This window comes from Cololabis saira, chromosome 18 (genome assembly GCF_033807715.1).
Source record: "Cololabis saira isolate AMF1-May2022 chromosome 18, fColSai1.1, whole genome shotgun sequence".
In the NCBI taxonomy this organism is placed as follows: Eukaryota; Metazoa; Chordata; class Actinopteri; order Beloniformes; family Belonidae; genus Cololabis; species Cololabis saira.
The window spans coordinates 12674740-12698444 of NC_084604.1; the positions used below are offsets into that span (position 1 = coordinate 12674740).

Below are 23705 nucleotides of genomic sequence, written 5' to 3' on the forward strand. Positions count from 1 at the left end.
TGGCCTCCCAACCAAACTCACCGACAAACTGCAACTCATACAGAACTCGGCCGCCCGGATCATCACCCGCACCAAGTCATCTGATCACATCACCCCCGTCCTTATCCAACTCCACTGGCTCCCAGTCCAATACCGCATCATTTACAAAAACCTCCTCCTCACCCACAAAGCCCTTCACAACCTAGCCCCCACCTACCTCTGTGACCTACTGAAAGAATACACCCCCTCCCGCAACCTCCGCTCAACCTCTGCTGGACTTCTTTTCACTCCCACCTCACACCTTAGCAGCATGGGTGCCCGAGCTTTCAGTTGCACGGCACCCAGACTCTGGAACTCCCTCCCCCCACACATAAGACAAATAGACTCCATCACCACATTCAAAACGCAACTCAAGACTCACCTGTTTAAACTTGCCCATTCACTTTGACCGGTCACCACACACTACTTCCCACCATACTGTTGTGTTATCTGTACTGTTGCTCCTCGGTTGTCTATTGTATGTATTGTGTATGTGTGTATGTATTATAATTTCTATTGTATTTCTATTGTATTTCCTGTATTTGTATTTCTATTGTATTTTATTGTTTTTGTTCTTATTCTGTAAGGTGACCTTGGGTGACTTGAAAGGCGCCGCTAAATAAAATGAATTATTATTATTATTATTAATATACTATTTATCACGTTATAACGTGATACGTTTATTGTTAGAACAATAAACATTTCACGTTATTACAAAATACAAACGTATCACGTTATAACGTGATAATTTATTGTTCTAACAATAAACGTTTCACGTTATAACGTGATACTGATATTTTATTTTTCTCGGGTGGCAGCATTACGCTTCCGTATATAAAGAAAAGGAATAATAAAATATATATTTTTTTTGGTCCTCCATACCTTATCAGTAGCAGTGCTTCTGTTCACCACTAGGTGTCGCCAAAGCTCCGTCTGGAAAGGCCACCTGACCTGGTCACGTGTGGATCGGTCCATGTGGTTCAGGGTCCGGCATCAGTCCGGTGTCACTCAGGGATCGGCGGGTCCTGGGGCAGCAGGGGGACATGGCCGAGGACGGGAGCGAGGCGGAGGACACTTTAGCGAGTTCTCTCACTCTGCTGGTCAGTTTGGGACAACTTCTGCTCCAGAACGCCAAACAGGAAGCTGCAGGTACAGTTGATGAATGTTGACCCGGAATAGAGCCGTGTTTTCTCAGCTGATGTTTACTCTCTTGTGTTATTACCTGTGCACTGGATACAAACTAGCCTTTGCAAATTCGAATTTTAAACTAAATATTTATTGATGGCTTTAAGGGTGTACTTAAATTTAATTTTAACATAAATATATATTTGTTCTACATAGTTCCACCTGCTGCTATTTCATTCTAGTGTGAACAGTCTGAAAAACAAACAAACTTGGGAAAAAACATTTACAATAGCTCTCAGTTTTTGATATTTGATAACCTGGACTCCAGCCATCCCTCTTAAGCATTGTGAAAGCTGATCAGTGTGATCAAGGTAGGATTAACGGAGCCAACATTAGGGTGGTGTAAAGTAATCCCTGTCATGCTTTGCCAGCACAGTTTAATGACCTTTAACAGAACTTCATTGTTCTCCAACAGCCTCTCTGGAGACTTTTGTCCCTCATAAGATCACCACTCTGTTTGGCCTCATCACAGCCGGAGCAGACTTGTACAGAAGGTGAGGAGTAACTGAATCATGTAATAACAATAATAATAATAATTAATAATTAATAGTACAGAAATCTAATTGTCTTTTATGTGTAATTTGACCTATCTGGGTTGTTTTTTAAGCATTGGAGTGAAGAAGAAGAGTGAAGCTGAGGCTGTTTGGCAGAAGTTTTACCAGTAAGTACATGCAGCAGATATAGAAGTACCTGGTCCAACACTACGATGCAGCCTCGGCTCTCCCCAGGTGGTTTCACAAGTGTTCACATCTTGATTCATTTCACCTTCATTTCACCTGCCTGTAAATCAGGAAAACACCTCATTTTCACGGTGGGACATTGAAAGGAGGCAGAATGGTGAGCAGGCTGGAAAAAATATTCAGAGACCAAAATGTCTTTTCAGGAGGTTTATTCCAACTTAACAGGGAGCACATTGTCCCAAAAAACAGTTTTTTGGGAGAAAAGTGTATCGTAGAAAAGCGGGTGTTGATCACTGTTGTTGTTATAAGCAATCTTGAGTTCTCATCAGACCCAAACAGAATGTGCAAAATACTGATAAAACGGAGAAGATGGCATCTCGAGGCTCGGCTGTGGAAGTTGTTTTGCCGCACAAATAAGGGCACAGAACCTTGGAGTTTTTGTCGAACCCCACAAATTAGTAATTCATGACGTACGTGTCATTTTTGCTGCACCTTTTTCTGCCTCAAAAGGCAGTAATGGAAGCAACAAGAACCCAAAAACCTTCTCCAGCCCAGTTTGCAGAGCGAGAAGCAGATGGAGCAGAGTCGAGGATGAAACTCAGTCCTGCATGGGGAAGGTGGGAGGCAGCGAAGTTCGGGCTCATTGTCAGAACTCCAAGTGATGGGAAAAGAAAAATGAAGTTAATGAATAAAGAGTATAAATAAGAATAGCATTGCTCGGAGAGGAGGAGCCTGGCTGTATTATGAACTTTCTCACTTGGCTTTGGGCCCTTGTGGCTCGGTAAACCGTGTTGCTTAGCAACCTGGGGGAGTCTCCACCAGCTGAAGCTGCTCCTTTAAAGAGTAGATGTTAACTTTATATTTGTATATATGTATTTGTATGTGTGTATATATGTATATACACATTTATTTATTTATTTTTTCAGCAATGCAGCAGTGAGTGAGAAAGTTGAGGAGCTTCTGGAGCTGGAGGTCTGTATTACTCTTTTTTTTTTAATTAAAAAAAATGTATTTATCCATTCTTAATGAAAAATAAAACAATATACATGCAGACTATAACAATGACACTACATATATTTATATTAAGTTAGCTGAAGTTTTACTTTGAAAAACAACGCTTTACTTGGATTGCTAAGAAAAAAAACGCTCTCTTCTCTTCAGGGTTTATTGTAACTTCTCCATCCTGATTATATTAAAGGAGGCAGAGGTTCTCACCTCTCACATCCCATCATGTGTCTCTTACCTGCCAAACTCACTGCCACTCTTAAAATCCCACCTTCACCTTTAGGCTCCCAGTATATGAGATTATATTGAGTTATTTGCATTACTCACTGTATATGCCTGAGTAGTCAGTATGGTGGGTTTATCTTTTGACAGTATGTTTAAGTGTTGTGTTTGTCTGCAGGGTGAGTGGGACTCCTTCCTGCAGAGTGTAGACAAAGGTCTGCAGTCGACAGATGAGCAGCTGGCAGGAGTAAAGACAGAAGACCACCTGAGTCCCGATATCTTGTTCACCGACGCACGCAGTGGGGAGTAAGTCCACACACCAGCTCAGTGTTTTGTTTTGAACTTTTTTGTTATTTATTTTTTTTTTAAGATTCTTTTTATTGGAAGTAGTTCCACGAAATAGAACAGTAGTACAGCAATATAACAGGAAATACTTCCCTCCTTCCTTTTTTCCCCACTTTTCTTTATCCCTCCCACATTCCCATCCCCACAACCGCACTCACAACAAACCCATCGACAAAAAAACAACCAGGTATGAAGAGGAAAACAAAAAAAAACAACAAACAAACAAAAAAAACAACAAAAACCAAAAAAAAGAAAAAAAAAAAAAAAAAAAACACGAGGGGAGGGGGGGCTCAGTCAGCACATCAACCTAGAGATGTCAAAGACTCAATATGACCTAGCAGAGGTCTCCAGATCCTCTCAAATGGATCTAAGGAACCTTTGAGGGCAAACCTAAGCATCTCAAGACTCATGACCAGTAGAATTTCTTCCACCCACCTACTATGAGACGGAGGGTGAGAGTGTTTCCATTTAAGGAGTATAAGGCGCCTGGCTAACAGGGTGGTGAAGGCAAGGACATTCTTTAAGACTCTAGAAGTCAAAGGCTGTAGGGGGGCCCCAAACAAAGCTAAGAGCGGATCAGGAGAGATGGTTGTGTTATATGCTGTGCTAAGAGTTTTAAAGATTTCCGACCAGAATGTGGCAAGTCTGGGACAGGACCAGAACATATGAGAATGGTCAGCAGGGGATTGTCTGCACCTGTTACAGGAGTCAGGTGCATTTGGATAAATTCGAGAAAGCCTCAAATTAGTGTAGTGAACTTTGTACACTACTTTACATTGTAGTAGGCCGTGCCTCGCACAGATTGAGGAGGAATGAACCAACCGCAATACCTGTTCCCAGTAATCATCAGGTAACGTAACTCCAAGCTCGTTCTCCCACGAATCCTTGGGGCCCATCACTGGGTTATCAAGGGAAGAGTTGATAAGCGTGTAAATGTTAGATATTAGTTTCTTTTGTTCAGGATCAAGAGCCAGTAGTGAATCAATCAATGATTCTGGAGGACGACTGGGGAATTTGGCGTTCTGATTCTGAACAAAATGCCTTATCTGGAAAAAACAAAATAGATGGGAACTAGGCAGGTCAAATTTTTTCGAGAGCTCCGAAAAGGACATAAAAGTCCCTTGGTTGTAAAGGTCATTTAGTTTTGTGATCCCCTTGCTGAACCACGTCCGAAAGGTCAAATCAGTGCAGGAGGGCGGAAATAGGTGATTATTAACAATAGGAGAGAGGTCTGAGCCCCTATGAAGGCCAAAGTTCTTCCTAAATTGATTCCAGATTCTAACAGAGTTAGTTACCACTGGACTGGGGGTAATGTTAGAGGTAGTTAGAGGGAGTTGGGAGCAAACCAGGGAATGAAGAGAGACCCTTGAAGAAGCAAGTTCCATATCCACCCACAAGGGGCGCTGGTCATCTGCTGTGGCATTAATCCAGTACAAGAGTTTATAAATATTACAGGACCAGTAATAGTGTAGGAAATTGGGCAAAGCCAAGCCACCAAGAGCCTTCGGGAGCTGCAGCACTGATCTTCTTATACGAGGATTTTTATTGCCCCAGATGAAAGAACTTATTAATTGATCGAGTGTTCTAAAAAAGGACTTCTTAATAAAGACAGGGATGTGCGAAAAAAGATATAAAAACTTAGGTAAAATAACCATCTTAACCAAATTGACTCGACCCACAAGGGATAGTGGAAGACCAGACCATCTGGCAAAATCCTGTTTACATTTTTCAACTAGAGGAGATAAGTTTCTAGGGAAAAGTTGACTCCATGAATTAGTAATATGCACTCCCAAATATTTAAATCCATCCACAGCATATTTGAAAGGGAATAGGGACGGAGGTATGTTCATTGCCGCCGGATTTATGGGAAGAACCTCACTCTTATGGAGGTTAAGTTTATAACCTGAATAAGACCCAAATTTGTCAAAGATATCTAGAACCACCGGGAGAGAAGCAGCTGGGTTAGACACATATAAGAGGAGGTCATCGGCATACAATGACAATTTGTAAACTTTTCCAGCTCTGCTGATGCCCTCAAACCCAGCCTCCTGGCGCAGCCAGATGGCTAGAGGCTCAATAGCTAAGGCAAACAGGAGGAGGGAGAGAGGGCAGCCCTGTCTGGTTCCTCGATAAAGGGGAAATGGAACAGACTGAAGTCCATTTGTGTGGACAGAGGCAACTGGGCTGGTATAAAGCAATTTAATCCAAGATATAAATCCCGGACTGAACCCAAATTTTTGCAAAACAAAAAAGAGGTAGCTCCACTCCACCCTATCGAAGGCCTTCTCCGCGTCCAGTGAGATAACCACTTCCGGAACGCCTGAACCAGGAGCACCGATGATGTTTAAGAGCCTCCTCGTGTTATGAAATGAGTGCCTACCAAGCATGAAACCAGTTTGATCGGTTGATATTATACCGGACAGGACCCGTTGTAGGCGTTGGGCTAAGATCTTTGACAGGATCTTTAAGTCAACATTCAAGAGGGAAATGGGCCTATAGCTACCACATAAAAGAGGATTCTTATCACTCTTAAGCAGAAGTGAAATAGTGGCTTCCAGCAGAGTGGGAGGCAGTCGGCCCTCAGTAAAGGACTCATTGTACATCCTCTGGAGAGCGGGTGCAATGGCAGCAGAGAATAATTTAAAAAACTCAACAGTGAACCCATCAGGGCCTGGAGTTTTACCATTCTGAAGTGAAGTAATTGCTTCCTGAACCTCCCTAATAGAGATTGGGCTCCCCAGCTCGCTACCCAAATCCTCATTTATTTTGTTATTTATTTATATATTTATATATATATATATATATATATATATATATATATATATATAATGTATGCATGCATGCATGCATTTTAATCTTAGAGCAGATGAATGTGTGTCCTTCACCGTTCCTCTTCGACCGTCCAATAATTTAACATTTTTTATTAGTATTTGAATTCCATATTCCGACAGAGAGGACCAAAATCACCAAAGTGAAACATAAAAGGACAAGACCGCTAGAAAGAGAAGACAATGATGGTTGCAGTGTGTGTGTAGTGTGGTGACTGCTGTATGAATGTGATGTGTCTTTGTGGTGAAATGTGTTGCAGTAAAAAAAAAAAGAAAAAGTGTGTTTACGTGTGTGTTAGAGAGAGAGACATATGCAGGTCTATAAGGTGTAAGTATTTTTGAATGTCTGTGTTACATGCATACACGTATGAACATACTACATGTTAATACACTCTTTATATAATAATTATAATAATAATAACAACACAAACAAGAACAACCAAAACAGTAATAGTGAGAGAAAAGACATCTACAGCAACAACTAATGATTGGTTAATTATTAATGCATTAATTGTTATAAATGATGAATTCCTTATTATGAGTATTATGATTAGTTGTAATAGTACAAACGGTAACAAGGGTGGTTATTATCATCATCCTCCCTGGCCGCCATTAGTCCCACCACGACCACCATCCTCCTACCCACGGAAAGGAGGCCCGGGCCAGAACCCGAGGGCCAGGGAGTCCTGTCCCAGGCCGGCCCCAGTCCATGGCACTGACGCCGCCAGAAGCAACTGACCCAAGAGACCACCACCCCACGGACCCCACGGACCCCACCTGCAGCAACGCTACTCCCGCCAGCAGATGAAAGGAGAAAAGGACAGCTGAATGGGAGAAGGGGGGAAGGAAGGAAGAACAGGGGCAACACTGCCAACACCAGGAGGGCCGAGATGGTCACCGCCCACACCCAACACAGCAGCAGCAACAAACAACAGGGCACATCCTGCAACCGAAGGCGACACCACGACTGCCATGCGGCACTCCCCCACATACCAAGACGCACCAGCCAGCAACAAGCCACCACACCACCCTACCCAAAAGTACACCCGGAGACACCCCAAGCTCCAAATCCACCACCAGAGGCGTGTCTTTTGATGATATTATGGACCGTAGATGTTGAAATCCCTAAATTCCTTGCAATTTTGCTTTGAGAAATGTTGTTCTGAAACTGTTCAACTATTTTCTCACACAGTTGTGGACAAAGTGGTGACCCTCGCCCCATCCTTGCTTGTGAATGACTGAGCATGTTTGGGGAGGCTCCTTTTATACCCAATCATGGTACCCACCTGTTCCCAATTAGCCTGATCACATGTGGGATGTTCCAAATAGGTGTTTGATGAGCTTTTCTCAGCTTTCTCAGTATTTTTTGCCACCTTTCCCAACTTCTACTGGACGTGTTGCAGCCATGAAATTCTGTAGGTGTATTCAATTGAATATAGGTTGAGAAGGATTTTCAAATCGTTGTATTTTGTTCTTATTTACATTTTACGCAATTTCCCAACTTCAACCAAATCTGGTTTGTATATACAATGCATGCATGCATACATCCATCCATCCATCCATGCATCCATCCATCCATCCATCCATGCATACATACATACATACATACATACATACATACATACATACATACATACATACATACATACATACATACATACATACATACATACATACATACATACATACATACATACATACATACATACATACTTGCGTACATATGTAAATATATACATATTATGCAGGTATATATACATATGCAAGTAGTAACTTAACAAACGGTTGTAACTTCGAATATATATGTGTGTGTGTAAAAAAAAAAATAATAATAATGACGAGAAGGCCATCCATCAGTTCAGATCCCGCGGTCCTTTCAGTGTCACATTAAATCATGTGAACTGTTCTGTGTGTTTTTTAAAGGAGTGTGAGTCTGGGCCAGTTCCTGGGTCAGGGTCAGAAGCTGCTCCTGGTTCTCATCAGGCATTTCGGATGACTACCGTGATGGGACCACATGACCGAGCTGGAGGCCAACCAGGTCAGCGCGGCGTCAGTCACACGTCACATTTCAATCATTTCAGCTACAACTGCAACAACCTCTGGCTGGATGAGAAGCCAAAGAGTTATTTCACTAGTTAAATGGTTAGACCTTGTATTAAAGGGAAAAAAAGAATCCCCCCAGAGCTTGTCTTCATCCTTTTATATATGTCTTAGTTCTAACCTGGCAGCTGAACCCAGAAAGTGTTTAAAAATATTACCAGCAGCTGGTAAAAAAGCAGCAACCGCAACATGCTGAGTTCTCAACCATCCCTATATTAATAACTACTATCGGAAATGAAGTCATTCATCCAATATATTTAACGTCTCGGTGGCATTCCACATAAAAGAAGTGGCTGAACAGTCTTCTCAGTGTGACCGTAAAAAGTTCCAGCCTGGTTTCCAGAGTGCCTGATTTCACTCAGCCTTGCAGCCACAACCCATGACTTCTTATAAAAAGAAGTGCCGTCTAATTGTGATCCTCTTTGCTTTTCCGCAGAGCCTCCTGGAGGCTCGGTCGGTGCGGGTCCTGGTGGTTTCCTTTGGCGGTGTGGAAGGAGCTAAAGTGTGGCTGGAGCAGACTGGATGTTCCTACGAAATGCTGCTGGACCCACAGAGAAAGGTCAGCATGTGTGCTTTCACCCAGATCAACTCCCTTTAAGCTGCTACATTTGTATTTAAATCCTGTGAAACGGATGTGTGGCTTGTTTCTTTATTTGTAAAAATGTAAATAAAGGAAAAGGATCAGTTCTAGCGTGCACTAGGAATGGGTGATATTTTACCGTTCACGATAAACCGTCAAAACAATTCCCCACGGTAAGAATTTGTCATCTCGCGGTAAAAACGATACATTCCCGTTGATGATGTTTTTGTGTAAAGCTGATTTATGGTTCTGTGTTAAATCGACACACAACGTACGTGAAGGAAGGAAGGAAGGAAGGAAGGAAGGAAGGAAGGAAGGAAGGAAGGAAGGAAGGAAGGAAGGAAGGAAGGAAGGAAGGAAGGAAGGAAGGAAGTGAGCCAGAAAGAAAGAAATGAGCCAAGAAATAAAGAAAGAAAGAAAGAAAGAAAGAAAGAAAGAAAGAAAGAAATGAGCCAAGAAAGAAAGAAATGAGCCAAGAAAGAAAGAAAGAAAGAAAGAAAGAAAGAAAGAAAGAAAGAAAGAAAGAAAGAAAGAAAGAAATGAGCCAAGAAAGAAAGAAATGAGCCAAGAAAGAAAGAAAGAAAGAAATGAGCCAAGAAAGAAAGAAAGAAAGAAAGAAATTAGCCAAGAAAGAAAGAAAGAAATGAGCCAAGAAAGAAAGAAAGAAAGAAAGAAAGAAATGAGCCAAGAAAGAAAAAAAGAAATGAGCAAAGAAAGAAAGAAAGAAATGAGCCAAGAAAGAAAGAAAGAAAGAAAGAAAGAAATGAGCCAAGAAAGAAAGAAGAAAGAAATGAACCGAGAAAGAAAGAAAGAAATGAGCCAAGAAAGAAAGAAAGAAATGAACCAAGAAAGAAAGAAAGAAATGAGCCAAGAAAAAAAGACAGAAATGAGCCAAGAAAGAAAGAAAGAAAGAAAGAAAGAAAGAAAGAAAGAAAGAAATGAGCCAAGAAAGAAAGAAATGAGCCAAGAAAGAAAGAAAGAAAGAAAGAAAGAAAGAAAGAAAGAAAGAAAGAAAGAAAGAAAGAAAGAAAGAAAGAAAGAAAGAAAGAAAGAAAGAATTGGTATTGGTATTTTTTTTATCGTTATCGGGATAAATGCCAGAAATGATCGTGATACATTTTTTAGTCCATACCGCCCATCCCTAGCGTGCACATGCTTTAGGATGAAGATACAGCTGTGATGGACGTTAACTGAAGCTGACCGTTACTAGGCATCCAAACAGAGAACTGTAGGATTTACCAGCTGTTTGATGGTGTGTCATAAAAGCTCTATTAACTACCCATTTGCTCTGAAAAGCCAGCCACCAGATGTTGGCGTCGGTGAGATGGAAGCAACCTCACAGAAAGAATGGAGGTTTCTTTTTTCCACAGGCCACAGAGGCGGTCATCATTCTTGATTTATGTCCGTGTGTGTGTGCAAATAATCATTTTTCTTCTCTCAAAAATGGGCTTTTCACCCTACAAACTTGCAGGAATGGATTTGTGAAGTAAACCGAGCACAGATTTATCTCTTCTGGTACAGATTTACAGGAGTTTTGGTCTTGGCTCGTCATACAGCAAGGTGATGAGGTTCAGCTGTCTGCTGCAGTACTCGGAGTATGAAGTTGCAAGCAGAGAGTTCCCCGATATCCCCCCTCGTCTTCTGGAAGACATCTATCAGGTACAAATGGATCAAACCGCAGAAGCACCTCTTCTCTTGAAGCCTCACGTTTGGCTTAACAGTATGAAGTTGTTTTTTTATTTTTTTTTTTAATATTAACACATATAAGCCACATATAAAATTAATTGAGATTAATTTTGATTTGTTTCACAATATTTTCACAACACATTTTTAGTAATATTAGTTTCAGGCCAGTTGATGTTCTTTCATTTGTGTTGAAAGATAGAAAAGATGGTGTAATAGATGTAATAGTTTAGCTCTTTTCACTTGTTAAAAATATAATTTCAAGCAGCACAAAGGCCTTTTCCTTCTTTTTTTCCCCAATCCGACTACATATGACAGCCAAACTAACTCTGGACTCCCATCCTTGTCATCTCCTGCAACAGTTGTGCATCACTTAAAGTGACTAAGGCCCAATCTCAATACTCCCCTTACTTTTCTTCACTAGCCCCACTTTTATTCACTCGCCCTTCTTTTCTTCCCTACCCCCTAAAAAAGAAGGGGGAGATTTTAGGGCACTTGAAATCTAGGGCACTTGGCCCAGGTGCCTGTCCCAATTCTCCCCCTACCCCTCGTTTTCATCCCTACTCTGATCAGGAAGCTGAGAGCCAAAAGCTGTTTTAATTTCAGCTGTAGCACTGTTAATATGGCACTTTATTAAGTTTTAATATTTTTTCAGGCGTAAAAGTAACCGTTAATATCCCCAACCTGGGCTCAGTTTATCCAAATAACGCCTGTTAAGAAATTTGATCAGAAAATTTCGGGATTTCTGCCAGTCTGCCGGCTGCAGAGCGGATTTATGGTTCCGCGTTAAATCGACGCAGAGCCTACGGCGTACGGCGCGTCGCCGCGTAACCTACACCGTAGGCTTTGCGTCGATTTAACGCGGAACCATAAATCAGCTCCGCTATCTTCACTTCAGCTTTATCTGAAAGTGTGTAAATTACCCAGATAACAGCTGGATTACTTGGTGGTTTCTGAAAACTATTATATCAGAAACATCCAAAACAAATCTGACAAGTCACAGGATTATTTCTCTCTATTTCTCACAAAAAAATGCTTGCTCCCTTGTCACATCTGAGACAAGTCTGCAAATGATGTTTGCCCTCGAACGGCGAGTCAAATCAGCATCTGAAAACCCTCGCTGTGAAGGGACAATTCATAGCCACTCGCCCTCGTTTTCTCCACTCCCCCTAGGTGGAAATAGGAATTGGGACACCACTACCCTCACGGGAACGCGCAAAATTTAGTGGAAGGGATTAAAACGAGGGGTAGGGGGAGTATTGGGACAGGGCCTAAGTCACACATGAGTAATACTGAAAAAGAGCTCATGAAGCTGCCGTAGACATCGAGGTAGAGGCGCCTACGAGACCCACAACCCTGACCAGAGTAAGAGACTGAATAAAAGTTTTAAAAAAAAAGAAAAAGTAGTTGTTAAGCCATTTACCTTATTTTTCTGCACTAAAGATTTGTTTTGTTATTGAATCATCACTGTTGACCTTGAAGATTACAGCTACACGAGTCAAGTAAAAAGATGAGGACGTTCTATTTTCAGGGGTCTGGGGTAAGTTTAAAGGGCCTGAAACACGTCATGTGTCTCTATTGCCAGAAACGGCCCCACAACAAGAATTTTCAGGAACTTGTCCAGGGCCTAGACAAGCCTGTGGAGACAAACAGAGGCACAGCAACCACCTCAGCTCCTTCACTTGTCATTCCTTTTTCCTGTATTCCATCTCCTTCCTTCATTTAGTGGTGGTTGGCAAAAACGCTGAAAGTGGTACACTAGTGCTACAAATAGGTCTTACGTTGTAGTTTGCTGGATCAGTGGATCCTACCATCACTGAAATCAAGACAGAGCTGAGGCCTGAGGTCGGCCCTAGTAGGAATGCAGACTCCCAGATTTTACCCTGGAAAACTGCCCTCCTAACAGAACCAAGGAAGCAACTCCAGGAGGGATGAAACCCGGAAGAACCGCAGTTAAATTCTGATGCTGTCAGACTTCACTCTTTCATAATGTTATAAGACACTTCCATCACCTATAATCTGTTCGTCAGTGAAATAGGTGCTAATGACTAAGTTTAATATTTCAGTAAATTTGATATCTGTAAAATAAAAACAATGGGTTAAAAGAGGGTAAAAAGTCCCACACTGCGGCCTAGTCTATGAATTTCAATATTTGATGCGAGTCCTCTTTACATCAAATTTAATTCAAAGTTACTCTATATACAGGACTTTCTCAGAAAATTTGAATATTGTGATAAAGTCCTTTATTTTCTGTAATGCAAAAATGTCATACATTCTGGATTCATTACAAATCAACTGAAAAATTGCAAGCCTTTTATTATTTTAATATTGCTGATCATGGCTTACAGCTTAAGAAAACTCAAATATCCTATCTCAAAAATTAGAATATTCTGGGAATCTTAATTTTAAACTGTAAGCCATAATAAGCAATATTAAAATAATAAAAGGCTTGCAATATTTCAGTTGATTTGTAATGAATCCAGAATGTATGACATTTTAGTTTTTTTTAATTACATTACAGAAAATAAAGAACTTTATCACAATATTCTAATTTTCTGAGACAGTCCTGTATAGCACGATCTCCTGCAGCCTTATTGTGTTAATTTGTTTTTTCCACAGTTGGGCGGCGACTTCCTGCTGGATGATGCAGGGAAGGTGCTTCTGTCTCATTCCTGTAAAAACCCTCTGGACAGGCCGAGTGTGGCCGACGTCATCAAGGCCGCGGACCCTGATGGCGGCTCCAAGTCGGAGTAGAAACGTCGACACGTGGACCGAAAACTGTGACGCACATGCAAAATGTGCTGGAAAACATCACTGACAGCACAGAGGAAGAGCAGCGCTTTGATTCACCTCAATGACGTCACATCTCACACTCATGACTTCATGAAGAGGTGTGGCTGATGCTCTGGAAAAAAGGGTGAAAAAGAGATGACTGATCTTCTTTACTGTGTCAGTGTTGTGATTTTAAGAAGGTTTAATCTGATTTGATCATGTTTGTTAACGCTATAGCCTTACAAATAATCTTTATGATAATGCCTTAATAGTTTACCTCTTAACTGTTCATTTAGAAAGTTGGGACTGTAGCAGCCCCAAGTGGCGATGAGAGGAAATGTATTAATATAGTTAATTACACAGAAAGCACTTAACATGATGCCATCTAATTAATCGACTAACCCTTTTTGATTGTGGATGAAAAGCTTAGTAAAAGTAAAAAGTGGGTCAGTCTCTTTTGTGAAATAGGTGAAGTTAACCAAATTTCTAATGAAAGTTTTGGTATTGGCATTCAAATTCTTTCAACTTTTCAGAACCAGAATCAAAGATCAAAAACCAATTTTTTTTTTTTTCTGTTTTTAATTTTTCTTTTCTTTTAAATTCTTTTTCACACAGCACTGATCCGAAAATTGTGTTGTAACCCATATCAATGTGAATTAGTTTCCCTTCGTGGATTAATAAAGTATTTTTGAATTTAGTGGAGAATCATGAATAAACATCACCTTGTGGCTCATCATTGCACACTATAACTGTGTTTTTAGACTTGATGTATGCATAGGCGGGTATGGGAAGTGAAGCTATAGCTGTAAAAGGTCTCTGGTCAGAAATGTTGGCTGGTCCGGCAGCTGCAGAGGTCACGCCCTGCACCGCACTTCCTATAGGAAGCAGCTATCCCCGTCCAGTCCCAGCCTAATTCCTTATAAGACAAAGTACACACAAGTATATTTTGAAAGCGTTTGGTATGTGCTGGTGCTGAAAGTGCCTCTAAATTTCAATTTTTCTTTCCTTTTTGGGAGACTTGAAAGAAAAATATTTACAATTCCATGAATGAAATCTCAAGAGAGTCCTAACTGTCGTCCCCCTGCAGCAGCGACCAGGTCCAGGACTCGTCACACTTGTTTGTTTCACTCTATAAGTTCAATATATTGGACTTCAGAGTAAAATATGCTTGAAAAGGCAGAAGGAACACATTATTATTAAATAAAATTGAGTTTCATTTCTAATGATCCGTAACTTGTTGCAATATATTCAAAGAGGAGTTGGTTTTAAAGAGCCACCCTGTCGTCGAACTCGCAGACGTAGTTCATGGTCCGGTCGCAGTAGTGGTCCCACCAGTCCCCGTCGTCCGACGACATGGCCACGCAGTTCTCCCGCTTCCCGCCGTCCGGCTGGCTGGACAGGAAGTGCTTCCGCCACTGGAAGTAGGACACCCGCGTGCCGTCGTCGAACAGGTACAAGCCCTCGGAGCGCAGGTCGTTGACGCCCAGCCAGACGGGCCAGTTCCCGGGGCGGAAGAAGGACTTGACGTAGTCGGCCAGGGCCTCCTGCTCCTTGCGGTCACGTGGCATCGCCATGCGGCCGCCGCGCTCCAGGCACTTCCGGGCCGCCCCGGCGTAGTCCTCCTGGCTGTTGTACACCAGGTAGCACTTGTAGCCCAGCCGCCGGCCCTTCTGGCAGCCTGCGGAGCAGAGCACACGTTTGGAAGTGAAGTTGTTGTTTTGTCACGCTCAAAAACTCTTGTCCCCCCTGGGCCAGTTCAGTAATCAGTATGGCCAGGGGCCCTGGCCGTACTGAATAAAAGTAAATCCAAGACATGGTAAAAAAAGTGATTTAAGCCTGAATTATGGTTCTGCATAAAACCAACGCAGAGCACACGCCGTCACCGTGACGCCGTCGTGAACCCTTCGGACTTCAGCTTGAGTTATGGTTCTGCGTCAAAACAACGCTGTGCCTCCGGCGTGTGGTACATGTCGACGCGTACCACACACCGTCACTGACGCCGTCACTGACGCGTACCTCCCGAAAATTGTAACTACGCGTCGAGGCGAACCAGACCACACGCAGACCGAGAGGGCTGTGATTGGTTCACTTGGTAGCAACGCATTTCCGGAGAAGTCCGAAGGGTTCACGACGCGTCACGGTGACGGCATGTGCTCTGCGTTGGTTTGACGCAGAACCATAATTCAGGCTTCTCCGTCACTCCATTTCGTCGCGGTGGGTACACGACGCGTACCACACGCCTTAGGTACGGCGTCGTTTTGATGCAGAACCATAACTCAAGCGTTAAGCCTGAATTATGGCTCTGCGTCAAACCAACGCAGAGCACACGCCGTCACCGTGACGCCGTTGTGAACCCTTCAGACTTCTCCGTCACTCCATTTCGCCTCGGTGCAGTCCCCCCCGCGACCGCTAGTTAGCAATCTTTTCCTGAATGGTTTATCCAACTTTTTCCGGTCACAGTGAATCAAAGAGATAAGGACAACTATTGTGCAAAAAACCAAAACAAAAAAAAATCACACATACACGAAGAAAAGAGCGCTGAAAGTTCACGACTGCTTCACGACTGTTGCTACCAAGCGAACCAATCACAGCCCTCTCCGTCTGCGTGTGGTCTGCGTCACCTCGACGCGTAGTTACAATTTTCGGGAGGTACGCGTCACTGACGCCGTCACTGACGGCGTGTGGTCTGCGTCGACGCGTACCACACGCAGTAGGCACGGCGTCGTTTTGACGCAGAACCATAACTCAAGCTTTAGCCTCAACACCTATAGGGAAACACTGAGGGCAATCCAACAATCAAAACCAACAAGCTCTTCTGATAAGAGATTGGTTCAATGACCAAGAAGCTGCCGCTTCGAGTGATGGTCGTCTGTAAGGATGCGCTCTTTAAGATAAGATAAGATAAGATAGTCCTTTATTGATCCCCAGAGAGGAAATTCGGGTGCTACAGCAACTCAAAGTCGGACAACATGAACTCAGACTAAATAAACGACAAAGATAAATTATAAGTGTGAAAAATAAAATAAAAAATACAGTAAAAAAGAAACTGAAACTGAACAAGTGTACTGTAAACTGAATAAATGTACTATAAACATAGTAAGTACAGGATAATAAATATTCTGTTATAGCTACTAATATAGTATAAAGGAATGGTGTGCAGTTGTAGTCTTATTATAATTTAGGTAGTGTTGGAAGATCCTACTAACACAATGTTGAGTATTTGGACATCGCTCTGGTCTGCTGCATCAGATGGTAGTTGGTTTATGTGCTACTTTAGGTTCAAAAGGTCAAGATACAGTCAGCCATGCTCCAGTAGTACGTCAGTATCTCCCTCTTGCATTATCAGCATCACAAAGCTGTGTGATTGCATAAACAGGCTGTCTGTATCCCTTTAGTTTAGCTCTCTTTTCTTACCTCCATCAGGCCTTTTGTGCTGAACTTTCACAGCTGACCACTTTTTGTTACTTTTGTTACTACTTTTTACTTTTTGTTACTTTCTGCTTGTGATTACAAAGCTGAGACATCAAATAAAACTGATTTTCATTCACAGGTGTGTCTGCTTGAAACTCAAAAAGCAGAGAGGTGTTTGCATCCGATCATGGCTAAAAATCAGGGTAGAGGTCATTTTTGTGCACATGCTGGCTATTTCACCGCGATGGAGATTTGCAAGTGGGCAAGTGGAGAACTCATTGCTGCCTGTGCCACAAGATGTCGCTTTATCCCACGTACAACACTGGCCCTGGTTACTAGAAGTTACATTTGTTGTGACTTTATGTCATTAGAATAAATACAAACAGAAATTCAGAGCAAAATTGGTGTTATCCCTTCTCTTTCTTCTTTCCTTTTTTGTTCTCCAACATTTCCCATAATACCCCTGAGTGCAGCAGCTGCCTGATGCTGAGCAGGTACTGTAATTTACAGTAGCTTTATGTCACCTTTTTTTTTGTGGAAACAGCTGTCCGCATTGCTGGAACCATAACTGAGTCATTAAGCAAATCAAAACGGAGGCGAGGTCCCTGAAAACAAAATAAGAGCAGAAACATGCTAAAACACGCCACGCAGCTGAGGGGAGCAGAGGGGCTCATTTCCTTCACCTTTATCTCCACAATCTGTTATGCAGAGCCGTGTCTGTTTTGATGCCTCCCGCGGCAACCGCTATTTGCATGGTAACCAAACACGTAATTACACAAGTATTGATTCCCCTATAAACTCTTGACGGAGCCACGGGTCATTTGTGGAGGTCTAAGAAGCTGACAGAGTCTTGGAACGTATGCAAATATGTGACTTATTTGCATGAAACAGAATCCTGATACGTCATCTCCTGCATGTCTTCTCATGCACCTGATTCCCCGTTCATCCTGCTTCTTTGTTTGGTTTCAGATGTTTCTAAATCAAAGTGAATGCTCAGCTCATGATTGTGGGGCAGTAGACCTTCAATTAAAGTGGTGACATGTGTATTATGCTTTGCTACAAAACCTTTTTAGACATCTAGTTTGTATACATTGATGTATATACATCTTTCATTGATGAAAGAGTGAAGTCTTAAAGGGGACCTATTATGAAAAACAAGTTTCTTCTTGCTTTAACATATATAAAGTGGTCTTCCCACAGCCTGCCAACTCAGAGAAGGAGGAAAGCAACCAAATTCTGCAGTGTCTGTACAGCCGCCCGGATGAGCCGTCCAGTCTGATGTGGCTTCTACGAGCCGTTCAGATTCTGCGCATTTTCGTTACGTAACCAAAATGCACACCACGCCCACAACTAAACACTGTGTCCTAACTGCATGCGAGCGTCCGACTATTGCGTCACACCGCGTGACATCGGACCTCCAGCCAGCTGCCACTTTATTGAGGTTTTTGTAGTGAAATGAGGAGGAATCATAGAGATAACTTCTCATTTCAACTAACTGGATCAGCCGTTCCTCATCCATGACTGTTTACTACAGCGCTTTCAGCCGGCTTTCAACGCGAGCGACAGGAAGAAAATAGAAGCAGGGCGTCCAACAAATGTTCAGCTCAAAACGGCGCGCTGCGTCGCTGCGGACAGTTAGGACAGTCCAATAGAAAATAAAGCAATGGAATTGATTTTGTCGTTGGCGCTTGCTCGCATCGCGTAAAGCCTGAATTATGGTTCCGCGTTAAATCGCCGCGTACCCTACGCCGTAGGCTCTGCGTTGGTGAAACGCGGAACCATAAATCAGCCTTAACTCTGCCGGCCGGAGCTTCCACCATTTTTCCGTAGCGGTGTATCGAATCATTCGCGTCATCGCGTCAGGCAGCCAATCAGCACAGAGCCTCATTATCATAGCCCCGCCCACTCAGAATCCCGCATAGATAATGGGGTTAAGGAATGAGATGATAAAGACATGGTTTAGAGGCTGAATTTCTAATTTATTTAGCAAAAACAATCAAAAGCTTGTTTTTAAGACATTCAAGGCCTGTTTAAAATAGGTATTAAATGCCATAATAGGTCCCCTTTAAGACTCACTGAGGATTTTCCTTTTGTCATTTTAAAGGGCAAAGTTATAATAGAAGTGAAAAATAACCTTCCAGTCTTCCCATCTCCTTGCGGTTGTCCTTGCTGTGTTGGGAAACCTCCCGGATGTTGTCCTCCAGCTCACCAACTTTAGCTGCATTAGAAGTGAGGGACAACAAGGACACGGGTGCTTATAAGCCACTGCAAAGCATCTTTCGCCTTAGTTTATTAAGCTGAGGAGGTGGAGAGAAAATAGTTTTCCTCCAGTTTCACAATGATCTACTTACCCAAATTGTTTTTTTTTAATAATGAAACTTAATGAGCAGAATATAAACATTTTTAAAAAGGCATGCCGCTATAATCGGCAGTTTGGGAATAAAGGGATGGCCGTGCTTACCGTCTATCTTGGACAGACGGTCCATCAGCTGGCTGACTTTAACATCAAGGGTGTAGTGACCAACATTCAGCTTATGGATGGCCTGGTCCATGCCAGCCAGCCTGGACACTGAGGGACAGAACAGAACAGAAAAAAAGTCCCCAGAACATGATGGAGAAGAAACGGAAGAGGAAAAAGAAGATAACAGAGTGCAGATGTGACGTATCAATTATCAGATGTTACTGAGCAGAGTTAAGTCTTGAGATTATCTCAGGAAGAAATGAAACAAGAAATGAAGAAATTAAACAAAACCAGTCATTAAATGTGCTGCATCCAACAAAAAAAAAACAAAAAAAAAACAAACAGCAAAACACTTACAGACATAGTTGTATGAGTTTTCAAAGTCTGATACTGGAGGGGTTGGCTCTGGGTCAGGGGTTGGGAGAATATCAGGAACGTCACCTCTTCCCCTCTTCACCTCCTGGTCAGATGTCCGAACCATGTACAAACACACACACACACACACACACACACACACACACACACACACACACACACACACACACACACACACACACACACACACACACACACACACACACACACACACACACACACACACACACACACACACACACACACACACACACACACACACACACAGAAAGATCACCATTCGTCACCATGTGTGTCACACCCAAGTCCGATCAACATCTTGACTCCAGTAGATGAAGTGAAACCTGGAGCTCGTCCAGGTTTCAGTTGTCCAATAGTTGCTGATTATAGGGCTGTAAAAATGTCTGTAACCAAACATTTTAAGTAGCAACGAGAAACATTTATGTGGAGACTGGTGCATTTTCCATCAATTTCAGGAGAACAATGGACTTAAACCTCAAGCCTACTGTGTTTGTTAGTTTTGTTTTGTTTTTCTATAAAAGTATAATTTTAAGTTTGGTCTTTGCAGAAGTGCAGAAAATAAACAGTTTATTCATCTCAATTTTAAAACACACTTTTGTGATCAGCCACATAATTATTCATACGCATCAGTATGTTTCTCAGCGGCCCGTGGGTTGAAGGAGAGAGGTGTTTTATTTTGAAATATTAAACACAAACAAACTCACACTGCATCCAGTGACAGGAAAGTTTACTTCATTGGACATGTTACCATTATTTCTCAGTGTGCCAGTAATGTAAACTACCAGTCAGATGTTTGGACACACTTTCCCATTCAGTTGCATAGGAAACTTTATATCTGGTAGAATATATATATATATATATATATATATATATATATATATATATATATACACATACACAGACACAGACACACACACACACACACACACAAGTCCATGCTGCAGTGGCAAAGCAGGAGCACATGACTGTGCACATACAGTACGCAGAGTTCTGACCTGTGTTGATGCCGCGTCCGTCGTCCCTGTAGGAACACACACAGCCAGAGAGCAGAAACACAAGAGTGCAAGTGAGGTGGCAGCTGGTCCCATTTTCTGCTTCTTCGTCACTCGGCTTTTCCTTCAGCAGCAAAAAATCCCCCTGCACCTCAGAGTCGAGTTGCGCTCCTCTCTTTCACTCCTCTTTCCCTCCTGGAACGGCAACAGGGAACCAGTCGGAATCTCCCATAAGATACGTGAATGGGGAGGTGGTGCATACACCCCTTTAAAAAAATAAAAAGGAGCGAGGAGGAAGAGAAACCCAGGTATCTAACGGCAACAATTAGAACAACATCCCTGCTGCTGCCTGCCTGCCTGCTGTCACTCCTTTCTCTGTCTTCTTAACAACGGCTCTCCTTTCGTCTAAACAGGAAAGCTCTTTGTTTTTGCTCCCACCTCCTGTTTCCACTCTTTGTGTGACCAGTGTGGATTTACACAAGTCCCTGTCCAGTGGAAACCATGTGTCTTCAAAATGTAAACCACCATCAAAACAGAAAGCAACCTTCATCCAAGCTTAAGACGTAGTGCATTATTCTGGTCTGTTTGTTTCACCCTCCATAGAAAGTCACCATCAATCACCTGACAAATTGCATGACTGGTCTTTAACTTAACTTTACCCTGACTTAAATATCCTATCATTTGAATGTTTGCCTCTTAGTTATTCAATTAATAACTATAAATAACAAATATGTAAGGGAAACTATAATCAATACATTCAATATAACAGGAGTGGAAAGCCTGGAAAACACTCACCTGGAGAAAGATGGAAAAGGTGATTAATAACCTACAAAATAAGACAACACACAACTGCAACTGTGATCAGGAAGTGTGGAATAATAGTGGCAGTCATGAAAAACAACTGCCACACAGCTTTACTTCAAAAACCTTCTCTTGACCCAGACATTTCAGCTAATTATAGACCAAATTTCAACCTTCCATTTGTATCTACAATTCTGGAAAAGGTAGTTGCAGGCCAGTTATGTGAGCATTTGTATATAAATTATCTATTTTAAGTTTTTCAGGGTTCAGAATGCATCACAGCACAAAAACGGCAATGGTTTGAGTCACTAACGACCTACTAATGGCCTCGGATTATGGACTAGTGTCCATACTGGTTCTACTGGACCTCAGTGCTGCTTTTGACACTGTAGATCAGGGGTGTGGGAGTCCAGTCCTCAGGGCCGGTGTCCTGCATGTTTTAGATGTGTCCCTTTTTTTTATCAAACCATGATACAAGGAGCTTGGTCATCAACAGAACTATCCAGACTTTGATGACAAGGTGGTGACGACCGTTAACTTGAATCAGGTGTGTTGATGCAGGCATCTTATGGCATCTTACTGCACAGGTTAGAGCATGTTGTTGGGAGTAAAGGGACAGCTCTACGTTGGTTTAAATCATATCTATCTGACAGATTCCAGTTTGTTCGTGTTCATGAGGTTTCTTCAGAACAGTCAAGGGTCTGTTATGGTGTTCCGCAGGGTTCAGTGCTAGGGCCAATCTTGTTCAGATTATACATGCAGCCATTGAGAAGTATAATCCAGAATCACGGCATACACTTTCATTGTTATGCTGATGATACGAAGCTCTATTTGTCTATGAAGCCGGATACATTTATTATTTTTGGTCCAAAGCATTTTAGGAAGGGATTAGATGGTGTTGGGATGGCCTCCAATGGTACTGTACGAGACCTTGGTGGTGTTGTCAGGATTTGTCATTGAAACCATATATTAATCAGGCACGTTTTTCCATCTCCGTAATATCGCAAAGATTAGGAAAATCCTTGTTGTGCTGGTTTGCCCCCCTCCTTTTCTCTTCTCTACATGTTTGCTGGCCAGAAGTTCAGGAGCTGAATGCTGCCCTGCAGTCCCCCCCTCCGACCACCTCAGTGTCTGCTGTCTACATCTGTTAATATAGTCATCCCTGTAATGCACAAACTATGTATCAGTCATATGTACTGTACACAGAACTCCCTTAATTATTACTAATATATCTGGTGGGTTTTTTTTTTACCTTTGACAGTGTGTCTGTTGCTCCTCTCTTTGTTCTTCATTCTTTCTGTCTGATCTCTCTTTTCCTGCTCTTCCCAGCTGGCCTCCGGCAGGACGATCCCCCCTAATGAGTCAGGTCCTGCTCAACGTTTCTTCCCTCTTAAAGGGGAGTTTTTCTTGCCACTGTTTGGCTCAAGGTTTTTCTCCAACTAGGGGAGTTTTTTACCTGCCATTGTTTATGTAATAATTGATTGGGGGTCATGTTCTGGGTCTCTGGAAAGATCCTAGAGACAACTTTTGTTGTAATAGATGTATAAATACATTTGAATTAAAAAAGTGAACTAGTTGTGAGCTCTAAAAGATGTATCTGGAACAGATGTTTAAGTGAGTGTTAGGAGAGGAATGTTGTCCCTTCTGATATGATGCAGAGTTCTTGCTGCTCAACCGTCCTCGGCTTTTATTGCTGGATTTTTGGTTTCATGAATGTTTTCTCTTGGTGAAAGGTCTGGACTGCAGGCAGGTCAGGTCATCTGGACCCTTCTCCTGTGCAGCCGTGCTGTCATGTTGTTAGCATTGCTGGAATATGCAAGGCCTTCTCCGAAAGACACATTGTCTGGATGGCCCCAGATATGTAAGCTGCCCACAGCATAGGCACCTATACAACCCCATGCCATCACAGATGAAAGCTTTTGAACTAAGACCTCATAACAAGCTGAGTAGTTCCTCTACTCTGCAGTCCACAGGACACGGCAATAAATAATTTCAAATTTTGATTTATCAAAGAAGAGTTTTATGTTTAGCCTCAGACCTCTTTAAATGAACTTTGGCTCAGAGAAGACGGTGGCATTTCTGGATAGTGTTGACATATGGCTTCTTATTGGCATGATAGAGCCTTGAGCTGCATTTGTGGATTGTATGGTGAATTGTGTTTACAGACGCTGAGCTCTGAGCCAACACAGTGATTTTCAGTAGTGAATCATCTGTGATAGTAATGTC

General features: G+C 42.3%; 2 protein-coding genes across 2 annotated transcripts; one reads left to right on the plus strand and one right to left on the minus strand.

Annotated features, from left to right (window-relative positions):
• The first annotated feature begins 982 nt into the window (after positions 1-982).
• selenol (selenoprotein L) lies at positions 983-14115 on the plus strand. The gene is made up of 9 exons (XM_061746391.1): positions 983-1167; positions 1619-1697; positions 1811-1864; positions 2810-2855; positions 3289-3416; positions 8207-8321; positions 8820-8942; positions 10485-10622; positions 13266-14115. Exons 1-9 carry the CDS (start codon positions 1062-1064, stop codon positions 13398-13400), a joined length of 924 nt encoding a protein of 307 aa, XP_061602375.1. The 5' UTR covers positions 983-1061; the 3' UTR covers positions 13401-14115.
• On the minus strand, positions 13978-21048 carry clec11a (C-type lectin domain containing 11A). The gene is made up of 5 exons (XM_061746393.1): positions 20682-21048; positions 19648-19750; positions 19291-19398; positions 18964-19047; positions 13978-15096 (listed from the first exon to the last, which is right to left on the minus strand). Exons 1-5 carry the CDS (start codon positions 20772-20774, stop codon positions 14684-14686), a joined length of 801 nt encoding a protein of 266 aa, XP_061602377.1. The 5' UTR covers positions 20775-21048; the 3' UTR covers positions 13978-14683.
• Positions 21049-23705: the final 2657 nt, after the last annotated feature.